The sequence below is a fragment of the Stenella coeruleoalba genome (assembly GCF_951394435.1).
Source record: "Stenella coeruleoalba genome assembly, chromosome: 14".
NCBI classification, from domain to species: domain Eukaryota; kingdom Metazoa; phylum Chordata; class Mammalia; order Artiodactyla; family Delphinidae; genus Stenella; species Stenella coeruleoalba.
Genome location: NC_137160.1, coordinates 64723827 through 64747954, shown reverse-complemented (window position 1 = coordinate 64747954; position 24128 = coordinate 64723827). Strand labels below are relative to the sequence as shown.

Below are 24128 nucleotides of genomic sequence, written 5' to 3'. Positions count from 1 at the left end.
GGTATAGCCATTGATTTTTTTTCCCCCCCAAGCTTCTGTAGTTGGTCTGTCCTGTAGTAAACTCTGAAGTTCCTTGAGAGGCAGGGTCTCTGTGTTGCTCACTGCACCCTGCCCAGCACATGCACATGGCCTGGCACAGTGGTGCTGTGCCAAGAGAGGGTCCTTCCTTTCTTCCCTAAGTGAAAATGAGGAACCCAAGATGCAGTGGTGCTGAAGCTTTGCCAGTTTCCGTGTGGGTAATGAGTAGAGCCCCCTAGAGATGGCAGAGCCCCCTACAGATGGCAGAGCCCCCTGATGGTGGTGGGTCTGTGGGACCCATAAAAACTGACAGGAAAAATCCAACGGGTGAAGGTACATCTTGCCATTGGATGCCTCTGAGTGTGCGTTTGTTCTGTTCAAATGTTCTGTTGTGTTGAATTTCTGGTTTAGAAGGGTGCTCAAATAAGAAATATTTCAACTTGGGTTCCTTATTTTCACTTATCAGGGAAGAAAGGAAGGACCCTCTCTCGGCATTGGCGAGAGAATATGGAGGATCCAAGAGGAACGCCTTGCTGAAGTGGTGTCAGAAGAAAACCGAAGGCTATCAGGTAGCCCCGTGGTTCTTTTGTCCCAGGGGAGCAGCTGCCACGCCAGGTGTTGACGGCGCAACTCACCTGAGCAGTGACGAGTCCTGCACTGGGTTCCAAGTCTACCCTGAACATGGCAGAGTATCCCTTGGATGAAATAAGTTTCCTACCTTTCCAGAGTAGCTAACCTTTACAGTACTCTTGTTCAGCTGTTGTAGCACTTTATCATTTAAGTCCCAGTTAATTGCTTTTGTTAAGGCCTCATCTGGACTAAGAGTGAAAATATATTTATTTTACTTTAAATTAAGATTTTACTTATCATTGATATGTTTAAAGTTTTCTCTTAGCTTTTTCCCCTTCCCACTGGGCTGTCTTTGTGCCCTGTCATTTCACATCTGGACTGTTTTATAGCCTCTCCTTTCTTGCCCTGTCAGTCTCTCTCTCTTTTTTTTATTAACCTTTTTTTAAAAACTGAAGTGTAGTTAATTTATGATGTGTTAGTTTCAGGTATATAACAAAGTGATTCATTTATACATAAATATATTTCTATTCTTTTTCAGATTCTTTTCTATTATAGGTCACTACGAGACATTGAATATGGTTCCCCTTGCTATGTAGCAGGACCTTGTTGTTTATCTATTTTATATATAGTAGTTAGTAACTGCTAATCCCAAACTCCTAATTTATCCCCCCCCAACACACACACACAGACAGTATCCCCTCTGGTAACAGTAAGTTTGTTTTTCTGTCTGTGAGTCTGTTTCTGTTTTGTAAATAAGTTCATTTGTATCATTTTTTTAGATTCCACACATAAGTGATATCATATGATACTTGTCTCTGACGTACTTCACTTAATATGATAATCTCTATGTCCATGTTGCTGCAAATAGCATTATTTCATTCTTTTTTATGGCTGAGTAGTATTCTATCATATATATGTACTGCATCGTTATCCATTCATCTGTTGATGGACATTTAGGTTGCTTCCATGACATTATGCTAAATGAAATGGGCCATACACAGAAGTACAAATATTTTAGGATTCCACTTATATGAACTCCGTAGAATAGTCACATTCATCAAGACTGAAAGTAGAATGGTGGTTGCCAGGGGCTGGGGGCAGGGGGTAATGGGGATTTATTGTTTAAAGGGTACAGAGTTACAGTTTGCAAGATGAAGAAAGTTCTGGAAATGGATTCTGGTGATGGTTATACAACCATGTGAATGTACTTAATGCCACTGAACTGTACACTTATAAAATAATTGCTTAGGCTAAAAAAAAAAAAAAAAAAGTAAATGATAGGGATATAGCTAGATAGAAAAACCTAGCAAGGACATAGAAGATTTGAACCATATACTATATACATGAACTATATACTAATTAGACCTGTGAGACATCTGTTGAACACTCTATCCAACAACAGCAAAGTATGTATTCTTCTCAGGTGCACGTAGAACATTCAGGATAGGCTGTATGTTGAGTAATAAAACAAATCTTCATCAATTTTAAAAGATTGAAATTGCACAAAGTATCTTTTCTGATCACAATGGAGTGAAATTAGAAATTAATAACTGAAGGAAAATTCACAACATAACATAACAAAACTATGGGAGGTGCTGAAAAGCAGCTCTCAGGGAAATTTATAGCTGTGAACACCTATCTTTATAAAGAAGAATCTCAGGACTTCCCTCGCGGTCCAGTGGTTAAGACCCCGCTCTTCCAATGCAGGGGATGTGGGTTTGATCCCTGGTCGGGGTACTAAGATCCCACATGCTGTGCGGTGTGGCCAAAAGATTAAAAAAAAAGAAGAAGAAGAAGAAGAAAAATCTCAAATCAATGATCTAACCGTCAACCTGAAGAAAGTAGAAAAAGAAGAGCAGACTAAGCCTAAAGCAGTCAGAGGAAGGAAGTAATAAAGGTCAGAGCAGAAATAAAGGAGATAGAAGAATCAGTAGAGAACATCAGTGACACCAGAAGTTTGTTCTTTGAAAAGATCAGCAAATCTACAGATCTTTACCTAGATTGACAAAGGAAAAAAAAAAGAGGAGACTAAAATTACTAGAATCAGGAATAAAGGAGAGGACATTACTAATGACCTTAGAGAAATGAAAGGGATTAAAAGGGAATACTGTGAACAGTATACCAACAAATTGTTTAACGTAGATGAATTTGACAAATACCTCAAAATACACAAACTATAAAAATTAACTCAAGGACCTGCCTGGTGGCACAGTAGTTAAGAATCCGCGTGCCAATGCAGGGGACACGGGTTCGAGCCCTGGTCCGGAAGATCCCATGTGCCGTGGAGCAACTAAGCCCGTGCGCCACAACTACTGAGCCCATGCACCACAACTACTGAGCCCACGCGCCGCAACTACTGAAGCCCGCGTGCCTAGAGCCCGTGCTCCGCAACGAGAGAAGCCACTGAAATGAGAAACCGGCGCACCACAACGAAGGTAGCCCCCACTTGCCGCAACTAGAGAAAGCACGTGCGCAGCAACGAAGACCCAATACAGCCAAAAATATTAATTAATTAATTTTAAAAAATTAACTCAAGAAGAAAGAAAATCTGGGACTTCCCTGGTGGTCCAGTGGTTAAAGACTTCACCTTCCAGCGCAGGGGGTACGGTTTTGATCCCTGATCAGGGAGCTAAGATCCCATATGCCTCGCCACCAAAAAAACAAAACATAAAACAGAAGCAATATTGTAACCAAAAAATTCAATAAAGACTTTAAAAATGGTCCACATCAAAATATATATATATATTTTAAAAAAAGAAAGAAAGAAAATCTGAGTAGACGTATAGCAACTAAAGAAACAGAATTAGTGATCAAAAAGCTTTCAACCAAGAAAAGCCCAGGGCCTGATGGCTTCACTGGTAAATTCTACCAAACGTTTAAAAGAAGAATTAACAGCAGTCTTTCTCAAACTCTTCCAAAAATAGAATAGAGAACATTTCCTAATTCATTCTGTGAGTCCAGTATTACCCTGATAACAAAGCCAGAAAAAGACATCACAAGAAAACTACAGACCAATATTTCTTATGCAAAAATCCTCAATAAAATATACGGGCAAACAGAATCCAGCAGCAAATAAAAGGAATTGTGCACCATGACCAAGTTGGATTTATCTCAGGAATGCAAAGTTGGTTCAACATATGAAAATTAAAGTAATACACCATGTTGTGGAATAAAGGGGAAAAACCACAAAATCATCTCAGTGGATGCAGAAAAAGTATTTGACAAAATTCAAAACCCATTCATGATAAAAAAAAAAACACTCAACAAACTAGGAATAGAAGGGAACTTTCTCAACCTGATAAAGGATATCTGTGAAAACCCACAGCTACCATCGTACTTAATGGTAAAAGACTAGGTGCTTGCCCCGCAAGATCAGGAACAGGAAAGGATGCCCACTCTCACCATTTCTATTGACATTTTATTGGAAGTTCTCGCTAGGGCAGCTGGGCAAGAGAAAGAAAAAAAGGCATTGAAAAGGAAGAAGTAAAACTGTCTGTTTGCAGGTGACATGATTGGTATCTAGAAAACCTTCAAGAATTCACATAAAAACCTTTGGAGCTGCTAAACAAACCAGCGGAGTTACAGGATACAAGGTCAGTATAAAAATCAGTTGAATTTCTCTATACCAGCAATGAAACTCTGAAAATGAAATTAAGACAACATTTCCATTTATAATAGCATCATAAAGAATAATATATCCGGGGGAATTCCCTGGTGGTCCAGTGGTTAAGACTCCTCACTTCCACTGCAGGGGGCATGGGTTTGATCCCTGGTCCCTGGTGGGGGAACTAAGATCCTGTGTTCTGCGAGGTGCGGCCAAAAATAATAACATATCCGGAAAAAAGCATGGTTCGAAAGGATACATGCACCCCAGTGTTCATTGCAGCGCTGTTTACAGTTGCTGAGACATGGAGGCAACCTAGGTGTCCATCAGCGAATGAGTGGGTAAAGAAGATGTGGTACGTATGTACAATTGCATGTTACTCAGCCATTAAGAAGAGTGAAATAATGCTGTTTGCAGTAACATGGATGGACCTGGAGGTTATCATACTTAGTGAAGTAAGTCAGAGAAAGACAAATATATGGTGTCGCTTATATGTGGAATCTTAAAAAATGATACAAATGAACTTACTACAAAACAGAAACAGACTCACAGACTTAGAAAACAAACCTACGTTAACAAAACACAAACAGACTCACAGACTTAGAAAACAAACCTACGTTACCAGGGGGGAAGGGTGGGAGGGAGAGATAGACTGGGAGTTTGGGATTGACATGTAAACACTGCTATATTTAAAATAGATAACCAGCAAGGACCTACTGTATAGCACAGGGAACCCTGCTCAATATTCTGTAATAACCTAAATGGGAAAACAATTTGAAAAAGAATAGGTACATGTATATGTATAACTGAATCACTTTACACTGGAACTAACACAACATTGTTAATCAACTATACTCCAATATAAAATAAAAATTAAAAAAAAGAATAAAAGACTTAGAAATAAATTTAACCAAGGGGGTACAAGGCTTGTACACTGGAAACTACAAACATTATGAAAGAAATTAAAATCTAAGTAAATGGAAAAATCCTTTGTTCATGGATTAGAAGTTTTGATACATGCTACAATGTGGATGAATCTTAAAAATATTATGCTAAGTGAAAGATGCCAGACATAAAACTCCATCCTAAAAGACTTCAGTCCTCCATACCTGAAAGTGGGGGTAAAACTGATGCTCTCAGCTTCGCCAAGTGGCAAGAACATCAGTGCCGTGGCTCCTAATTTGATCAAGGACTGAAATCTTGAGCATAAATCAGTATTGCCCAACCCTTTACATTTTTTTCTTTAACATCATTTTTTATTGGGCTATACTTCACATAAGGTACAGTTCACCCATTTAAAAATGTACATCTTAGTGTCTTCACAGAGTTGTGCAGCCATCACCACAATTAGTTTTAGAGAATTTTCATCAATCTGAAAAGAAACCTTGTACCTGTTAGCAGTCCCTCCCCATTTGCTGTAGGCAGCCACGGATCTACTTCCTGTCTCCATAGACGTGCCTGTTCTGGGCATTTCATGGCACTGGAATTACACAGCGTGTGGTCCTCTGTGGCTGCCTCTTTCATTGAGCATAATGTTTTCACGGTTCACCCATGTTGTAGCATGTTCTCCACGTGTCACTCCTTTTACGACTGAACAGTATTCCACCTTGTGGACCACCTGTTGTCATCCCATCATCTGCTGACGCCGTCTGGTCGTCGTGGCCGGTACATACGATGCTGTTGTGCACACTGCGTATGAAGGCTTTGCATGGACATAAGTAATTTTCTCACCCTCCTGGCTGTCTTTTACTTGGCTGCCAAAGTGGTTTGAAATTGTGATCTGGTTATTTCTCTTTAAGATGCTTCTCCTTTGCCGTTTGGTTAAAGCCTCAAATCCTTGGTGTGGAGAACAAGACCCCTTACAGTTGATCTGGTCCCTGTGTAGTCTTATCGGCTTCTCCACAATCACACCTTGGCCCTTGGTGCCCCCCCATCCTGTCACTTCACCCACTCCATCTGGGGAGTGTCTGCTCCTTCAGCTTCGAAGTCAGCATCTGTGCAATGTTGCCTTTGCCCTGCTCCACCCCCGCAAGGGTTCATCCCTAATGTGCACCCCCTCCTCCCAGAGCCCCGGGGGCCTAGTTCTTCCTTGACTTGAACCCAGTCCAGGGCAGAGTGCTTTCTGTATATCAGGGCATGTTTTTTTTTGGTGGGGGGGTGTCTTTGTGTCTGTAATTCATTTTCCCTGTGATACAGAACCCCACATGGTATATCCCAAGGATACTGAAGTTGTCAGTTTGTGTGTGTGTCTTCCTTTCTAGACTGTGAGCTCCTTAGAAGGGCCTGTCTTTGCCGCCCAGCGTCCAGCAGAAGGCCCTGTACATGGCAGAGCTGAATGACTGTCTGAACCTATATGTTGAATATCATGGGTTACCTTGGAGGTTCATTTTTAGAACAGTGGTTCACAGGCTTGTATGCAAAAACCTGTGAAGATTGTGGGAAAAGTGCAGATTCCTGAGAACCAACCCTCAAGATTTATAATTTGAGAGGTGCGTTGGGAGACTCTGGAATCTGCATTTTTACAGGCATTGCACTTGATCCATAGACCATGCTGTGAGAATCACACATAGAGTCGTGATTAAGACCTTGGACTTGAGTGTCAGGTAAGGTTTGAGTGTCACTTCTGCCTCTTACTGTGTGACCTTTTGCAAATTACTTAGCCTCTCTGGGCCTCAGTTTCCTCCTCTGTAAAATGGAAGCTTAAGTGAGACAGTTGTGCACATTTCTAGCATATGCTATGCGTTTAATAGATTTTAAAAGCATTATTTTTCTATGTTATTGCATGTCATCTTGTAACATAAGCTTTAAATTTTCCTAGACCATTACCCTTAAATTGAGTAATTTTAGATAATTAGAAAGTACCTCCCCCTTGATTATGGAATTTTGCCATGTAGCAAGTTGATTAAAAATTAAGTAACCAAGTTGATTGAGGTAATTCAAGCATTAAATCAATGATTTAACTAATGTCTCTTGGTTCTCTCCACTTAAATTCTCTGATTCTGTGATTTTAAGGTACATTGTATTAAGTTAAAAAACACACAAATCAATTCCTTAAGATCCTCAATTAATAATTCTAATTTTTTTTGTTTACTGAGTTCTTAAAATGCAAGAGGAAATATAATGCAAAACAGAAAGGTTAGCCATACATAAGAAAAACCTTTTTATACATTGGGCAGTCTGTGCTACAAACCTGTTTCCCCCCTTCCTTACTTCCTGTGGACACTTTTGTAATGATGTCTATGTATGACTTTTTTGTTTGTCTGGCTTTTGTTTCCTGTGAGACTGGTATCTGTTTTGCTGTTTAAAAGTAGATAGAATGCTGGTTCTTTTATTTCAAGGTCTGTGAGTTAAAATTGGACATAATTTTATATGCATAATCTTTTTAAGCTGAAAGATATATCTGATAGAGCTCTTAATTCGTCAAGAGCCACGTAAGAAGTGCCAGAGCCCTTTCCTTATCTAGCTGTACGTATGGATGAACGCACCCCCTCCTTGAAGCCAGCAGTGTGGGACCAGTCTTTGGTCTCTGACTTCCCACAATCAGCAGGAGAGGGCAGGCTGTGACACTGGACTGGCTCACTAGAGCAGGAGCTGTTACGTGACACTTAGCACATTCTGCACTCTCAGGCCCCAAATGCATCGTTAGTGCTGGGACTGCACGTGCTTTATGTCGTAGGAACTGTCTAATCAACAGAGATAGATTCCCTAATACTCATATCATCTTCTGCTAACTCTCTTTAAGAGTCATCCTAAAATAATTGTACTAATCACTGTAATTTCATTAACCATCCATTACAAAACAAGCCCTTGTGAGTTGGCCTTTTATCTGACAAATACATTTTTCTCTTTTAAATTGCGCCCTGCCACCAATTATTCAGTGAAGTTTTAGAATACTAGAATATTACCTTTGAAGGGGACTTGACGATCTAAGTTAACTGTCAGGTTTACAGATGTGGGCCTGAACCCCTACCAGGATCAATGACTCCCTCAAGGCTGAGCCATGAGTCTGTGGCATCACAGACAGCCTTCAGAACTATTGCTTTAAGGATTGAGTCTTTCTTCTTTTTTAATCAGTGCCTCAGCTTGTATACAATTGTGGGTTTTTTTATTTTTAAATTTTTTTTTAATTTGTCTATTTTTGGCTGCATTGGGTCTTCGCTGCTGCACGCGGGCATTCTCTAGTTGTGGCGAGTGGGGCCTACTCTTCGTTGCGGTGTGTGGGCTTCTCATTGTTGTGGCTTCTCTTGTTGCAGAGCACGGGCTCTAAGTGCACGGGCTTCAGTAGTTGTGGCTCGCGGGCTCTAGAGCACAGGCTCAGTAGTTGTGGCGTGTGGGCTTAGTTGCTCCGCAGCATGTGGGATCTTCCCAGACCAGGGCTCGAATCCATGTCCCCTGCATTGGCAGGCGGATTCTTAACCACTGAGCCACCAGGGAAGCCCTACAATTGTGTTTTTAAATTAATTTAAATATATAGGTACCTCTAATAGTTCTTTAGTGCTTATGGAGAGAAGTGATGCTCCGCTGCCCTATACCGTCACCTCTGTAAATTCTGGTTCCCAGAGGCAGCTACTACTCCAGTTCTTTGACTGTTGCTTTAGGGATTAACAATGTAATGGTATGAGACTAACCAGGTAATAAGGAAAATAGCTCGTACTTTCAGTATACTTTTCTTTGGTTCTAGATTTTATATTTAACAGCTTCTGTTGTACTGTTGTTTTCTTGTTCTGGGAAAACCTAATTGAATACAATCAAGGAGCCTCTAAAGGTTAATTTAAGAGAGATTTACTTTGAAATTTCATTGTTTTCTGATAAAATACCAGGCCTAGAGATGGATTAGTTAATCCAAAGGATAATGAAATCACTTAATCTAGTACAAAATAGTTTTAATAAATGGGCAAAAGCTTTTAGTACTGCCTGAGGTAATGTAATCTCAAATAAACATTAAGAATGCACAGTTTTATTGAGGGATTTGCTCATTAGTGCTTGGGCCAAAGAAGGAAAGATTGTACATTTCTTAGTGGACGTTAATGGAATCAGAAGAATTGATGGACTTGAATGGTTTAAAAGTGATGTTTTTATGTGCTATGCTTTACTTGCTTTCTAGCAATATTTCCTAATATAGAAATTAACTTATCAAATACATACTAAGCTCTGTGCCAGGTAGTGTGCTGGGCATTGAAGCAGAAATCAGGAAATAGGAAGGTAGTTCCTGTTTCTGGAAGCTTGTGGACTAGTCAGTGAAATACGCATTAGTAATTAAAACTCAATATGGACTTCTGTGTATGGTTATGATAGGTTATCAGATCAAACTCTGCTGAGAACTATTTTGTTTAAAATGCAAATATATATATATATATATATGTCTGTGAAGGCACTGGGGACTAATGAAGGCAGCTGGGACAAATTTGGCAGGAGCCAAGATTGCAGGGAGAAAGACATCACACTGAGTTGAGCTTCTGTTTGCACTGCCTTTTTCAACCCTTGGAGCATTTGCCAGCTCCTGGCATGGGTCAGAGACCAAACGGAAAGCAGTGGTCCAGAGCTTGTTTCAGAGTCACTGAGGAGGGAAACTAAAATCTGAATTTGGAGCTACTAAGGCAACAGAGATTTGAGGGTCCTAAAGCCCAGGGAGAAGACAGTCTCAGAGTAGTGAACTCAACATTTGACTTAGCTCTTGTCCTCAAGGTATTTGTCGCATGATAAGATGCGTGGAGGTGGACCTGGAGAACTTCAGCAGAAATCTGCTGCTGAGAGGATAGATAATTCAGCACAGCTTTTGTTCTCCTGGTACCAGGAAGATAAAAACCAAGAGTTCAAGACCAGCCAAGGAGGAGTGACCCTGGCAAACATCCTGGGAGTTCAGTAGAGCCCTCAAAAGAACAGTGCCTTACAGATAAAGGTTGACTGAAAAGGCCAGCTTGAAATTCAGCATCAGAACTTCACCTGCTACATCGAGGTCTTCAGCTGCCGGAAGAAACTTAAAACCTTTCTGCAGGGCGATGGCACCATCCAGCCCCTTATATTCTGATACCCAGTGTCTCGCAGTCCATCAGAAATACGTCGTGCCAGTAAACATGATCAAATGACTGAAAATCAAGGGAAATAATAAGTAATATAGGGAAAAGCTTCAGGTGATCCAGATACTTAGATTAGGCCTTTAAAATAACTGATTAATGTGTGTTCAAGAAAATAGATGAAGAAAAAGAAAATTTTACCAGAGAAATGGAATCTATAAAATAGAATCAGATGGAAATTTTAGAATTAAAAAAATACAATAGCTGAAATTAGGAATTCCAATACATGCATTTAACAGCACACTAGATACAATACAAATTTGTGAATTGTAGGGTTGATCAGTTAAAAATATCCACAGTGAAACTGAGAGATGAAAGGTTGAAAAATACGTAGGAAGATGTCATAGATGTGGGACACAGTAGAAGATTTAACACGTGTGTAGTTGGAGTCCTAGGAGGAGAGGGAAGGACAGGAGTGTCCTACTAAAACTGCCAAAAATGAAAGTCAATGAGAAAAATCATAAAATAGAAAATGTATTAGCTTCAGAAGAGACTCATAAGACTGGCAACTTCTCCATAGATGGACAAAAACATAATTTATCACCAACAGTCCCACTCTGAAAGAAAAAAGGAAATTCTTTCAGCAAAAAGAAAATAATCCCATAGGGAAACAAAATTATAGGAAGGAATAAAGAGCAATGGGAGAAATAAGTATATGGGTAAATATAAATGAATATTGACTCTGTAGTATAATAAAAATGTCTTGTTTAACGATGTATTTAGGTTTAAAATATAAAACAAAAATGGCTCAAGAGGTTGGTAGAAAAGTAAATGTCATTAACATGTTGTAAAGTCCTTGTATTGTCCAGAAAGTTATAAAATTCTGAATTTATGGTAGATATTAGTGAGTTAAGGGTCATATACCATAAGTCTCTAGGGCTGCACTGTCTGATACAGTGGCCATTGGCTGCATGTGATTATCGAGCACTTCAAATGTGGCCAGTCCAAATTAAGATGTGCTGTGATTATAAAACACACATCAGATTTTGAAGGCTTAGTATGGGGAAAAAAGGATGTAAAACAACCCATTTAAAAATATTGATACATATTGAAATGATCATATTTTAATATATTAGATTGATTAAAATATATTAATATTATGTCTTTTTACTGTTTCAATGTGACTGCTAGAAATTATATATTGGTAACATCTAAAACAATAATAAAAAATGGAAAATTAAGAGGCTAATAGAGGGGGAAATGGAGTAATAATAAATAATTAATCCAAAAGAAGGCAGGAAAGGAGAGAAAAGGAACAAAGCATAAGGGTACAGAAGTAAATTTAAACCCAATTATATTACAGTTGCATTATACATACATGGACTGAGTATTACAGTTAAAAGACCAAGATTTTCAGACTATAAAAAACAAACCCAATGCTGTTTTGCATATAAGAATCATCCTTTAACTGGAAAGACTGAAGAAGATAAAAGAATGGGAAAGATACTATGCAAGCACTAATCAAAAGTTGGGAGATCTATACTAACATCAGACAAAGTACTTGTCACAGAAAGAAATATTACTAGGGATTTCCCAGGTGGTGCAGTGGTTAAGAATCCGCCTGCCAATGCAGCAGACATGGGTTTGAGCCCTGGTCCGGGAAGGTCCCACATGGCACGGAACAACTAAGCCTGTGCACCACAACTACTGAGCCTGCACTGTAGAGCCTGCCAGCCACAACTACTGAGCCCGCATGCTACAACTACTGAAGCCTGTGCACCTAGAGCCCATGCTCCGCAACAAGAGAAGCCACCGCAATGAGAAGCCATGCACCGCAACGAAGAGAGTAGCTCCCGCTCGCTGCAACTAGAGAAAGCCCGTGTGCAACAACAAAGACCCAACGCAGCCAAAAGTAAATAAATTAATTAAATTTGTTTTTAAATCTTTTTTTTTTTTTTTTTTTTTTTTTTTTGTGGCACGCGGGCCTCTCACCATTGTGGCCTCTCCCACTGCGGAGCACAGGCTCCGGACACACAGGCTTAGCAGCCATGGCTCACGGGCCCAGCCGCTCTGCAGCATGTGGGATCTTCCCAGACCAGGGCACAAACCCACGTCCCCTGCATTGGTAGGCGGACTGTCAACCACTGTGCCACCAGGGAAGCCCTAATTAATTTTTTTTTAAAAAGGAAGTATTACTAAAAAAAAAAAAAAAAAAAGGAAGTATTACTAAAGATAAAGATGGCACTTCATTATGATAAAAGGATCAAAACAAAAATAGCAACAACTGCAGTAGTCAAGGCAGTCTTGGGAAACAGAGTGGGAAGACTTACATTGCCCAGTAAGAAGATTTCACGGGCACTTATATCCTAAACTCATATGCACCTGATAACATAGCCCCAAAGAACATAAAGCAAAACTGACAGAACTGAAAGGAGAAAAAGACAGTCTCTCAGTCATATTTGGAGGTTTTAACACACCTCTCTCAGTAACTAGTAGAAGAAGCAAACAGAAATTTAGTAAAGCTATAGAAGATTGGAGTAACACAGTTAACCAATTTGTCCTGACTGACAGCTATAAAATGCTACGCCAGACAACTGCAGATTGCCCATTCCTTCCAGTTGGCCACAGAATGTTGATCAAAATGGGCCATATCCTGAGCCTTATGTAGCAAGTCTCAAAATATTTCAAAGAATTAAAATCCTTCAGAGTAAGTTCTCAAAATGAAAGGATAGATATGATCAGTAGATGCAGAAAAAGCATTTGATAAAATTCAGCTGTTTCACTGTTTAATTTTTTTTTAAAGGAACAAATTTCTAACAAATTAGGAATAGAAGCTGCTTTCCTTAGTCTGATAAAAGGTATCTAGAAAAAAATAGTAGACAAGACATCAATCTTAATTGTGACATCAAGAGCTTTCTGCCAGAGATGAGGAAAGCAAGAAGACTGCTCTCACTTCTCTTCAATGTTGTATTGAAAGTCCTAGCTAGGGCAGTAAGGCAGAAAAAGAAAAAGTATAGTGATTGGAAAGAAAGATATAAAACTGTTTATTTACAGACACAATTATGATATAGAAAATCTAACAAAGATGCAGATAAAAACATAAGAAACAAAAATTTTTTAAAGATTTCATTTTTATTAGCATTTTAAAATTCAAGTACATAGGAATGAATCTAATGCAAGATGTATAGAACAGAAGAATATAAAATATCATTGTAAGAAGTTAAAGAAGACCGAAGTAAATGGCATGATGTGCTAATAAGTTCATTGATTGGAAGAGCAGATAATCTGTAACGTAAATGTAATTCCAATCAGAATATCAGCAGGGTTTTCTTTATTTTTTTAATGGAAATTGACCGGCTGATTAACATTTATATGGAAACCCACTTGGATAGATAGCCCGGGCAGTCGTGGAAAACAAAGCTGGAGGACTTGTACTACCCAATAGGAAGACTTCACAAGCACTTCTTAAAAAAGGATATCCAATGGCTGGTAATAAACAGCTGAAAAAATGCCCAGCGTCATTAATCATCAGGGAAACACAAATTAAAACCACAATGAGGTGATGCTACAGCAGATTAGACACAGAATGCCTAATTCAAAAAGCTGATGATGCCTAGTGTTGGGAAAGAAGCAGAATAAAAACACTTAGACATTGCTGATGGGGTTGGAAAATGTTCCAGCCATTTTGGAGCACTATTTGGAAGTATCTGCTGAAGTTGAATATTCATATATCATATGAGCAAGCAGTTTCACTCTCAGGTATATCTCAACCAAAGTGTGTACGTGCATTCATCAAAAGATATGTATGAGGTTGTTAACAATCTTGGGTTGCTTGAAACCCCAGAAGTTGGCAAGATTAGTCTAATATGTGTCACAATAATGGTTAACCTTTAGGAGGTCACAGGAGGCTTTCTGGGTTATAAGCACTAGGTAACTAGTACTTATGAAAAATGGAAAAAATATGAATTCCATCATATTTTCTACATAGACAATTTTGCCATCTGCGACTAAAGACAGTTTTAATTCTTCCTTTATAATCTAGATGCCTTTTATTCCTTTTTCTTTCCTTATTGTACTGGCTAGAAACTACAGTACAATATTGAATAGAAGCAGATATCCCTGTCTTGTTACTGGTCTTAGGGCAGGGGTCAGTAGAGTTTTACTTAAAGGCCTAGTGGTAAATATTTTAGACTCTGTGGGTCATAGGTCTCTGTTGCAACTATTCAACTCTGCCATTGTACCTTGAAATTAGCCATATGTCAACACATAAATAAATAGGCGTGCCTATATTTTAGTCAAAATAGGCAAGAGGGTCATAGTTTGTTGATACCTATCTTAGGGGGAAGGCATTCAGGCTTTTACCATTAAGTGTACCATTAGCTCCAGGTTTTGTTGATGGCCTTAATCAGGTTGAGAAAGCTCCCTTCTATTCCTCGGTTGCTGAGAGGTTTTTTTGTTTGTTTTTGTTTTTTAGTCAGGATTAGATGCCAGATTTTGTCAAATGCCATTTCTGCATCAATTGAGATGATCATGTGTTTTTTTTCCTTCATTCTGTCCATGTGGTATATTTCATTCATTGATTTTCATGTGTTGAACTATCCTTGAATTCCAAAAATAAATCCCACTTGGTCATGGCGTATGATCCTTTTATATGCTACTGAATTTGGTTTGCTAGTATTTTGTTGAGGATTTTTACATCATTGTTCATAAGGGATATTTCTCTGTAGTTTTGTTTTCTTACAGTGTCTCTGTCTGGCTTTGGTATCAGAGTAGTGTTGGCCCCATAGAATGAGTTAGGAAGTGTTTCCTCCTCTTCAATTTTTGGAAAAGTTTTGAGGAGGATTGGTGTTATTTCTTCTTTAAATGTTTGGTAGAATTCACCCGTGAAGCCATCCATTCCAGGGCTTTTTTTGTTGGGGGGTTTTTGATTACTGATTCAATCTTCTTACTAGTTAAAGGTCTGTTCATATTTCCTATTCCTTCATAATTCAGTCTTAATAGGTTTTGTGTTTCTAGGAGTTTGTCTATTTCATCTGGGTTATCCAATTTACTGGTGAACAGTTATTCATAGTACTCTCTTATAATCCCTTTTACTTTTGTAGAATCAGTAGTAATGCGCTTACTTTCTCATGTTAGTAATTTGAGTTTTCTCTCCTTTTCTTAGTCTTTCTAGCTAAAAGTTTATCAATTTTGTTCATCTTTTCAAAGAACCAACTTTTGGATTTACTGATTTTTCTGTTTTCTACTCTTTATTTTGTTTATCTCTGTTCTAATCTTTATTATTTCCTTCCTTCTGTTAGCTTTTGGGTTTAATTTGTTCTTTTTCTAGTTCCTTAAGATGTAAAGGTAGTTAGTTTGTTGATTTGAGTTCTTTCTTATTTCTGAACATTTAAGAGTTTATAGCTATAAATTTCCCCCCAACACTGCTTTTGCTGTGTCCCATAAGTTTTAGTTTTAGTATGTTGTGTTTTAATTTTCGTCTTTTTTTTTTAATCTAATCTGGGGGCCAGAGTTTCCTTTTTTTTTTTTAACTGAGTATTTTAATTAATTTATTTATTTAGTTGCACTGGGTCTTAGTTGTGGCGGGCAGGCTCCTTAGTTGCAGCTCACAGTCTCCTTAGTTGTGGCATGCGATCTCTTAGTTGTGCATGCATGTGGGGTCTAGTTCCCTGACCAGGGATCGAACCCAGGCCCCCTGCATTGGGAGCGTGGAGTCTTATCCACTGCACCACCAGGGAAGTCCCTCAATTGTCTTTAATTATTTTCTGATTTTCCTTGTGACTTCTTTGATCTTCCAGTTGTTTAAGGTGATTTATTTTTTAAAAAGTAGTAAACCAACCCTGTATTCCTGGGATAGACTCCACTTGGTTATGATGTATTATCCTTTTTCTGTCTTGTTAATTTGTTAAAAATTTGTTTAGAATTTTTGCATCTATGTTTATGAGGATATTGGTCTGCAGTTTTCTTTATGTCTTTAGCAGGATTTGGTATCAGGGTAATGTTGACCTCACGGAATGAGTTGGTAAGAAGTCCCTCTTCTTTATTTTTCTGGAAAAGTTTATGTACAATTGGTATTATTTCCTACTGAAATATTTGGTAGAATTCCCCAGTGAAGCCACCTGGGTCTGGGGTTTTCTTCGTGGGAAAGTTTTTAATGACAAATCCAATTTCTTTAGTAACTCTAGGGTTACTCAGGTTATCTGTTTCTTCTTGAGTGAGCTTTGGTTGTTTGAGTCTTTCAAGGACTCTGTCCATTTCATCTGAGTTGTTGAATTTATTGCCATAAAGTTGATCATAATTTTCGCTTATTATCTTTTAGATATTTGTAGAATCTGAAGTGTTGTCTCTGCTCTGACCTCTGATATTGCAGTTTGTATATTCTCTCTTGTTTCCTGATTAATTTAGCTAAAGGTTTATCAAATTTACCTTCTTGGGCTTCCCTGGTGGCGCAGTGGTTGGGAGTCCGCCTGCCAATGCAGGGGACATGGGTTCATGCCCCGGTCCGGGAGGATCCCGCATGCCATGGGGTGGCTGGGCCCGTGAGCCGTGGCCGCTGGGCCTGCGCGTCCGGGCCCTGTGCTCCGCAGTGGGAGGGGCCACAGCAGTAAGAGGCCCGCGTACCGCAAAAAAAAAAAAAAAAAAAAAAAGGACAAAAATTTACCTTCTCAATGAACCAGTTTTTTATTTTATTTAGGTATTTATTTTTGGCTGCATTGGGTCTTCATTGCTGCACACAGGCTTTCTCTAGTTATGGCGAGCAGGGGCTACTCTTTGTTGCGGTGTGCAGGCTTCTCATTGTGGTGGCTTCTCTTGTTGCAGAGCACGTGCTCTAGGCACGCAGTCTCAGTAGTTGTGGCACATGGGCTCAGTAGTTGTGGCTCGCAGACTCTAGAGCACAGGCTCAGTAGCTGTGGTGCACAGGCTTAGTTGCTCCGCAGCATGTCGGATCTTTCCAGACTAGGGCTTGAATCCATGTCCCCCGCTCTGGCAGGCAGATTCTTAACCACTGCACCACCAGAGAAGTCCCTAATTTTATTTATTTTCTGTATTGTTTTTGTTTTTCTGTTTCATTGATCTGTACTCTAGTCTTTTTATTTTCTTTCTTCTGCTTACCTTGGGTTTTATTTGCTCTTCTTTAGTTTCTTAAGGTAGAAGTTGTCTTGATTTGAAGGTTTTTTTCTGCTATAGATGCTTATTGCTAGAAATTTCCACCAAAGTACTTACTACTTTAGTGGTATCCCACAAACTTTGATATATGGTATATTCTTTTTCATTCAGTTCAAAATACTTAGTAATTTAATTTCCCTTTTGATTTCTTCTTTGACCCATGGGTTATATAGGAGTATGTTATTTAGTTTCCAAACACTTAAGGATTTTCCAGAGATCTTTCTATTATTGATTTCTGACTTCAATCCATTGTGGTCAGAGAACGTACTCTCTGTAACTTGAATCTCTTTTAAATTTTTCGAGACTCATTTTGTGGCCCAGAACATGGTATATAGTTTTTAAAAATACTCTTCTGCTGTTATTGGAAAAAATGTTCAGTTAGAGCCTGTTGGTTGAGAGTGTTGTCAACATGTTCTGTATCTTCAGCTACTTTGTGTCCTTGCTCTGTCAGCTGTTGAGTGAGGGGTATTGGAATGTCTTGACTTGAAGTTGTGGATTTTCTGTCTCCTTGCAGTGCTAATAGTTTCTGCTTTGTGTATTTTGAAACTGTTATTAGGTACATAAATGTTAAGGATGAGAAATTGACCTCTGTCATTATGAAATGACCTTCTTTATCCCCGATAATATTCTTTGCTCTGAAGTCTCCTTTGTTTGATACACCCACTCTGGCTTTATTTTGTTTACAAAATATTATTATTTTGATTATTTTGATTACAGTTTAGCATGGTGTATATTTTTCTAGTGTGTTTCTGATAGGTAGCATATAGCTGAGTATTACCATATTGCTATTTTTTAAGTTATTTTCCTAACGGTTACTCTAGGGATTACAATGTACATCTTACCAGAGTTTACTTAAGGTTTTTCTGACTTAATTTGGTAAAATATAGCTCCAATGTAGCCCCATTTCCTCGCTCTTCCTTTGTGCTGTGATTGTCAATATATGTTAGATTTGTGTTATAAACCCAATAGTACAGTGTTATAATTATTCCTTTATACAATGCTATTTTTTAAAAAACCTAAAAGAAGAACAGTAATGAGGGCAGCTTCTGGTGAGAGAGCCACAGACTTTCTGTTCTTACCGGAAGTTTTAGTCCCTTTTCATGAATAATGCTTCTTAATTTATTTCCTTTGATTGATTTCCAGAGTCCTGAAATGATTATTTTTGACCAGTTTGTCCAGTTTCATGTTTTTTTTAGGAGAGGATTTGTCGGCCTCTGCTCCACCACAGCTGGAAGTCTCCTAGCGTGCTTCCTTTTGGGATTCTTCTTTATTTCCTGACCCTTTTTCAGTAAGCAGCAACAAATTCTCCCAGAATTGTGTGTCCCTGTGGGTTGAAGAGAGTAGAGTGAGAATGAATGGCCAGATTAAAATAGCTTGGTCCTTCCCAGCTCCTTTGAAATAGTAGACGGTCTGTAGAAAGTAGGAGAAAGGAAGTTCCCTCCTTGGGCCATGTGCCGTGTCCACGGGGAGCGTGCTGGTGTCTGCCTATAAGGCCGGGCGCTGGTGCTGCACCCTCCCCAGGCCACTGCTTGGAAGCTGTAAAGGCAGCTTTCACCCCCCGGGAGAGATTGGCCCCAGAGACCCAGGTTCCTTTTGATGCTTCTTGGTCACTGCATGCTGGGAGGGGCCGGGGAAGAGAGCAGCTCCTCTACATACAACCCCTCCTCCCCTGGTCTGTCTGAGGGTGCGGATGGAACGTTACTGCTGTGGATACTCCCCTCCCTTTTTAAGGAGGTCTTCAGTCTCTCTCAGGAAGACGCTACAAGTGCCACTTTCCCCATCCTCCCTTCTCTCTCTCCCCTTCCACCTTCCTAGCATCCTCTCTTTGTGATTGGAGTTAGTGCTCAGGTGGGGGAGGGCAGAACGGGAAGGTTAGGAAAGCTAGGGTCTCTGCCAGTGGATAGGGTACAGTTGAACAAACGCGTTCAGGATCCCTGAAGCTCAGAGCAAAGCTTAGAGTTGGTTTGATTTCCTCTGCTGTATCTGGAGTCTCAGGCCACAGGGACGGCTTCCCAGAGTTAAAAATAAAAAAGGTGCAGGCAGCAGATAAGGGTTTTGATCTGAATCAGATCTAGGTTGGAAGTCTAAATTTTTTTGTTTTACATTGTCACTTTGCATGGAAACTAAATTCCCATACAGAAAGATCTTATTGTTTGTAAATATCACTGCGTTCCAGGGGTTTAAAATACTTGAACAAAGGGAAAAAGAATGGCCAGATTTGTGGTCCCACCCGTTCTTTATGTGGACTTGCATACACTCACAGGTTCTTTCCAGTGAAGCGATTAAAGCTGCTAGTCTAATTGTCCTCTGACCTGATGACACGCCGTCTCCATCCAGAAAGCTTGCAGCAGCTGAGCAAGGTCCCTTGCCCACCAGGCGCCCCTGGGAGCAGAGCGCACGCGGCTTGGGCTGTGCTCCGCACAGCAGCCACAGTGGAGTGAGAGGACTGCTTCCTGTTTTTAGGGATTCCTCTTAGTGCCAAACATAGCAGCTGGGAAACAAAGTTTTCCCAGAATCACGATGTACTTCTTGTGTTCTGTTTAAACATGATTTGACAGCAACTGTTAACCTCTATTTCCAGAAATGTCAGGGCTATAATTTTTAAATTAATTGCTTAGTAACATTGAGATAAATTAGTTTGATCATTGTTTTAGTGTGAGGTAGGTAACACTACTGAGTCAGGTTTCCCCCTGTGACACGTTAGGTTTTTCCTACGCAGGTGAGAGGGTGTGCAAATCGCACACGGCGCTGGTTCTTAAACACTGATTCTCATCTTTCTGATTGGGAGCGTCTTTCAGAGCCACATTCGGGGTCCATACATTCAGGAAGATGTTCAGTAGAGCTGACCTTCCAGCTGCCGGGCGGAGCCATGGTCAGTACACAGAAGCAGCAGACTCTCAGATATGCCTGCTGTGACCTCACCAACAGGATGGGCTTGTGCAAGTGCAGAGGTGGGAGGGGTCCACGGAGTTTCCACAGTTTCCGCGGAGTCACAGACTCCGTGACTCGGGGTCCTGCTCCTCTGCCCTTTCTTCTTCCCGTGTAACTCCCATGAGGACACAGAGAAGCCTGCTGTGTGTGGTCGACGGTTTGGTCACCAGCGCTCTTAGTTAGCCTTAAGATACTTGTCTCAAGAGTGCATTTGCTTAGATAAAGTTTGAAGTGCTTCATCGGAATCAGCATCCAAAATTCCATCCTCAGAAGTTGGAGAAAGTCAGACATGAGACGGCCCTTAGAAATCGTGAAGATGGGGCTTCCATTCCATAGGGAGGAAGCTGCAAGCCAGCGGGGTGCTTGCAGCCTGAGCTCTCACTGCAGGGTCTCCTGACACCCAGCCCCAGACTCTTCCTACCAAGCTGTCCTGCTTCCCCAGCAGTGCCCCAGACTCCAGTAAGTTTCCAGTAAGTAGGTCTTTTTATTTTATGAGTAATGCTAAGAAATAGAAGATAAATCAGGAAAGTAACATTTTCAAGAGCTGCTTAATTATTTTGCTAAAAGCAGAATCACTAAATTGTCTGGGTCACGTAATCTTTATGTATCATCTCTGGTAGGATGCATAGTCCTTACTCGCTTACATCGTGAGAAGCCTTTTTTTTCTTTTTGTGCTTCATTGACTTTGGATGGGGTGCCAGCATAACGATGTGAAGTCCACAGAGGAGTTGAGATTTGACGGGTTAATTTCATTACGTACTTGATGCTCTGGGTTTTCACAAATGAGTTTAGCCTGAGGTCATTCGGGAAATTTAGGGTACCTCTTCATTTGTAGAAGCAGATTATTTGAGAAGATGCTCCATTGCTGCCTCATGGTACACATATAACTATGGAAAGGGTAATTAACCATTAGATTCTGTAGGGCAGAGGAAAGAGAACCTGGTTTCCTTTCCAGTTGGGCTCTTCAGACCCAGGAGAAAGTAGGCTGGTCTGTAATCTCCTGCCTTGTAACAGGCACCACGCCAAGAGTGGGTGACTTACAGTAAGCATGGCGTTGACTTGGCTCATACAGGTACGGTGGATAGGGCACAGTAGGCGCAGTTCACCTCTGCTCCATCGCAGGCTCCCGCCCTCACGCCTCTGGTGGTTGAGACTTTCACTGGGTCTGTGACCGGAAACCTCCATGCAGCCTCTCCCTGTGGCCAGGGCTTCCTCACAGCGTGCTGGCCGCGATCCAAGAGCAAATGTCCCAAGAGAGGGACAGGTAACGGCCCCTCGCCTTTCATGACCTGGGGGCAGAGGCCTGCCTGGCTCCAGGGGAGGGAAGTAGACCCCACCTCCTGATGGGCAGTGAGGCTGTGAAGAGGATGCAGGGGAGAAATACCATCAGGCTGTTTCTCAAGAGTCCAGGCTGCCACAGAGATGGCTTTGTCTTATTTAAGGAAGTAGAGACGCTAATAATGTGACATGAACCTGGCAGAACCTGGTAATGATTTTTAAAAACACTGGCTCACAGGTGAGAGGCAGCCTGGGTGGAGCAGTGACAGTCGGTGAAGAGGTGAAGGATTCCTGCTGTGCAAGCAGAGGTGCCCTGGGGTTCACTGGAGCCCACCCTGGGTGTCCAGCAGACAGCACCTCCCGTAAGTCGCTGGCCTGGGGCAGGTTCTGCCATGGTTTAACCCTGCACTGCATTCAGTTATAAAACTCCAAAACAGGGCTTCCCTGGTGGCGCAGTGGTTGAGAGTCCGCCTGCCGATGCAGGGGACACGGGTTCGTGCCCCGGTCCGGGAAGATCCCACATGCCACGGAGCGGCTGGGCCCCATGAGCCACGGCTGCTGAGCCTGTGCTCCGCAACGGGAGAGGCCACAACAGTGAGAGGCCCGCGTACCGCAAAAACAAAAACTCCAAAACACCAGGAATAAGAGGAAAAGATTAAAAACTGAGAGAGCCTGTGTAGTACCTAAATCTGAATGTGTTTGTGGCTTTGGGATGCCCTTTTTTTTTAAACAAATGTATTGAGGTAGAATTGACATATGTTATTACTACATATATTTTTTCTTCCAGTTTTATTGAGGTAGAATTGACATACAGCACTGTATAGATTTAAGTTGTAGAGCATAATGATTTTTTTTTTTTCCTGCGGTACGCGGGCCTCTCACTGTTGTGGTCTCTCCCGTTGCGGAGCACAGGCTCCAGACGTGCAGGCTCAGCGGCCATGGCTCACGGGCCCAGCCGCTCCGCGGCATGTGGGATCTTCCTGGACCGGGGATCAAACGCATGTCCCCTGCATCGGCAGGCGGACTCAACCACTACGCCACCAGGGAAGCCTGAGCATAATGATTTGACTTACATACATCATGAAACGATGACCACAATAAATTTAGTGAACATCCATCATCTTGTATAGATAAAAAGAAAAATATTTTTGTGTTGAGAACTCTTAGGACTCACTCTCTCAACTTTCATGTTTAACATACGGCAATATTAATTCTATTTATCATGTTTATGTTGCATCCCTAGTATTTATTTATCTTGAAACTGGAAGTTTGTACCCTCCAATTCCCCCTCCCCCACCCTTACCTCTGGTGACCACAGATCTGATCTGCTTTTTTGTGTGTTTGTGTGTTCGTTCATTTTTGAAGTCTGGTAGCCCCACAGCACTGTGATGCATAACACAGTGGTTTGGAGTTTCTGTGCAGTACAAAATGAACACTACTGCTGCACAGATCTACATTGTACAACCTGATGAAACACACCTGTGAAACCGTCCCCATGTGAGATGAGCATCTCCACCTCCTCGGAAGCCTCTTCAGGCACCTTTGCATGCCGGTCGTCCTGCCCCACCCCCGCCACTGTCCCTAGGCAACCACTCATCTGCTGTCCCTGCAGGGTTTGCATTTTTTCTAATTTTGTATAAATGGAATCATAGTGTGTGCAATTTGGGGAGGGGTCTGGCTTCTCTCACTGAGCATAATTATTTTGAGATTCATTTATATTGTTGTATATATCAATAATTCATTTCCTTTTATTCCTGAAGAGTAGTCCGTTTTATGAATATGTCATAATTTGTTATCCATTTGGCTGTTGGTGGACATTTGTCTGGTCCAGTTGTTGCTTGTTGTGAGGAAAGCTCCCGTGAACATTTGGTGCAGGCGTTTGTAGAGGCATCTGAAAGTGGTTGGCTGGATCATGCAGTCAGTATAGGTTTAACTCTTTAAAAAGCTGCCAGATTGTCTTCCCAAGTGGCTGCACCCCCTCCGCTCCCCCACGTGCACAAGGGCCCTCATTCCTTCCTGTCCTGGCCATGACTGGGCACGGTCGGCCTCTGTCCTCTTGTAGGTGTATGGTTTTGGTTTTGGTTTAGTTCACAGGTGCCTGTGAACTAATGGTGTTGGGTGTCTTTCCATGTGCTTGTTTGTGATACATTCATGTACCTTCTTGGTGAAGTGTCCATCACAAGGTCATTGAATACAAGGAGGGATGTAATGCCATCTAGAGCATGACCTTTGCCCTCAAGGAACTTCCAACATTATTTTTGAAACATAATATTTCCAGGCCTTTTAAAATTATGCCTTTTCCTAGGCGTCAGACCGCCTTTTGTATGACTCAGATTTGTGATCACAAGCGTGCACTACTGTGCCACGAAGGCTCCAGGTGTGAGCGACCATCAGACTTCTACTGACACCGTCTCCCTCCTCATGGCCCTCAACTCTCTCTCTCTCTGACTGCATCCTAACATGTTTTATACCAAGAAAACAACTTGTATGCAAAAGAAAACCAGAAAAGTAAGGAGCCGGGAGTTCAGGAGCCCAGCGCTACGCAC

At 41.0% G+C, this 24128-nt stretch overlaps 1 protein-coding gene across 5 annotated transcripts in view; it reads left to right on the top strand.

Annotated features, from left to right (window-relative positions):
- Positions 1-24128, top strand: part of SPECC1L (sperm antigen with calponin homology and coiled-coil domains 1 like) — a 121807-nt gene that overhangs the window by 83765 nt on the left and 13914 nt on the right. For all 5 annotated transcript variants that reach the window (XM_079943465.1, XM_079943464.1, XM_079943463.1 and 2 more), the window contains one exon: positions 485-587. In XM_079943465.1, the coding sequence (XP_079799591.1) occupies positions 485-587 (103 nt within the window). The remainder of the gene's footprint in view (positions 1-484; positions 588-24128) is intronic.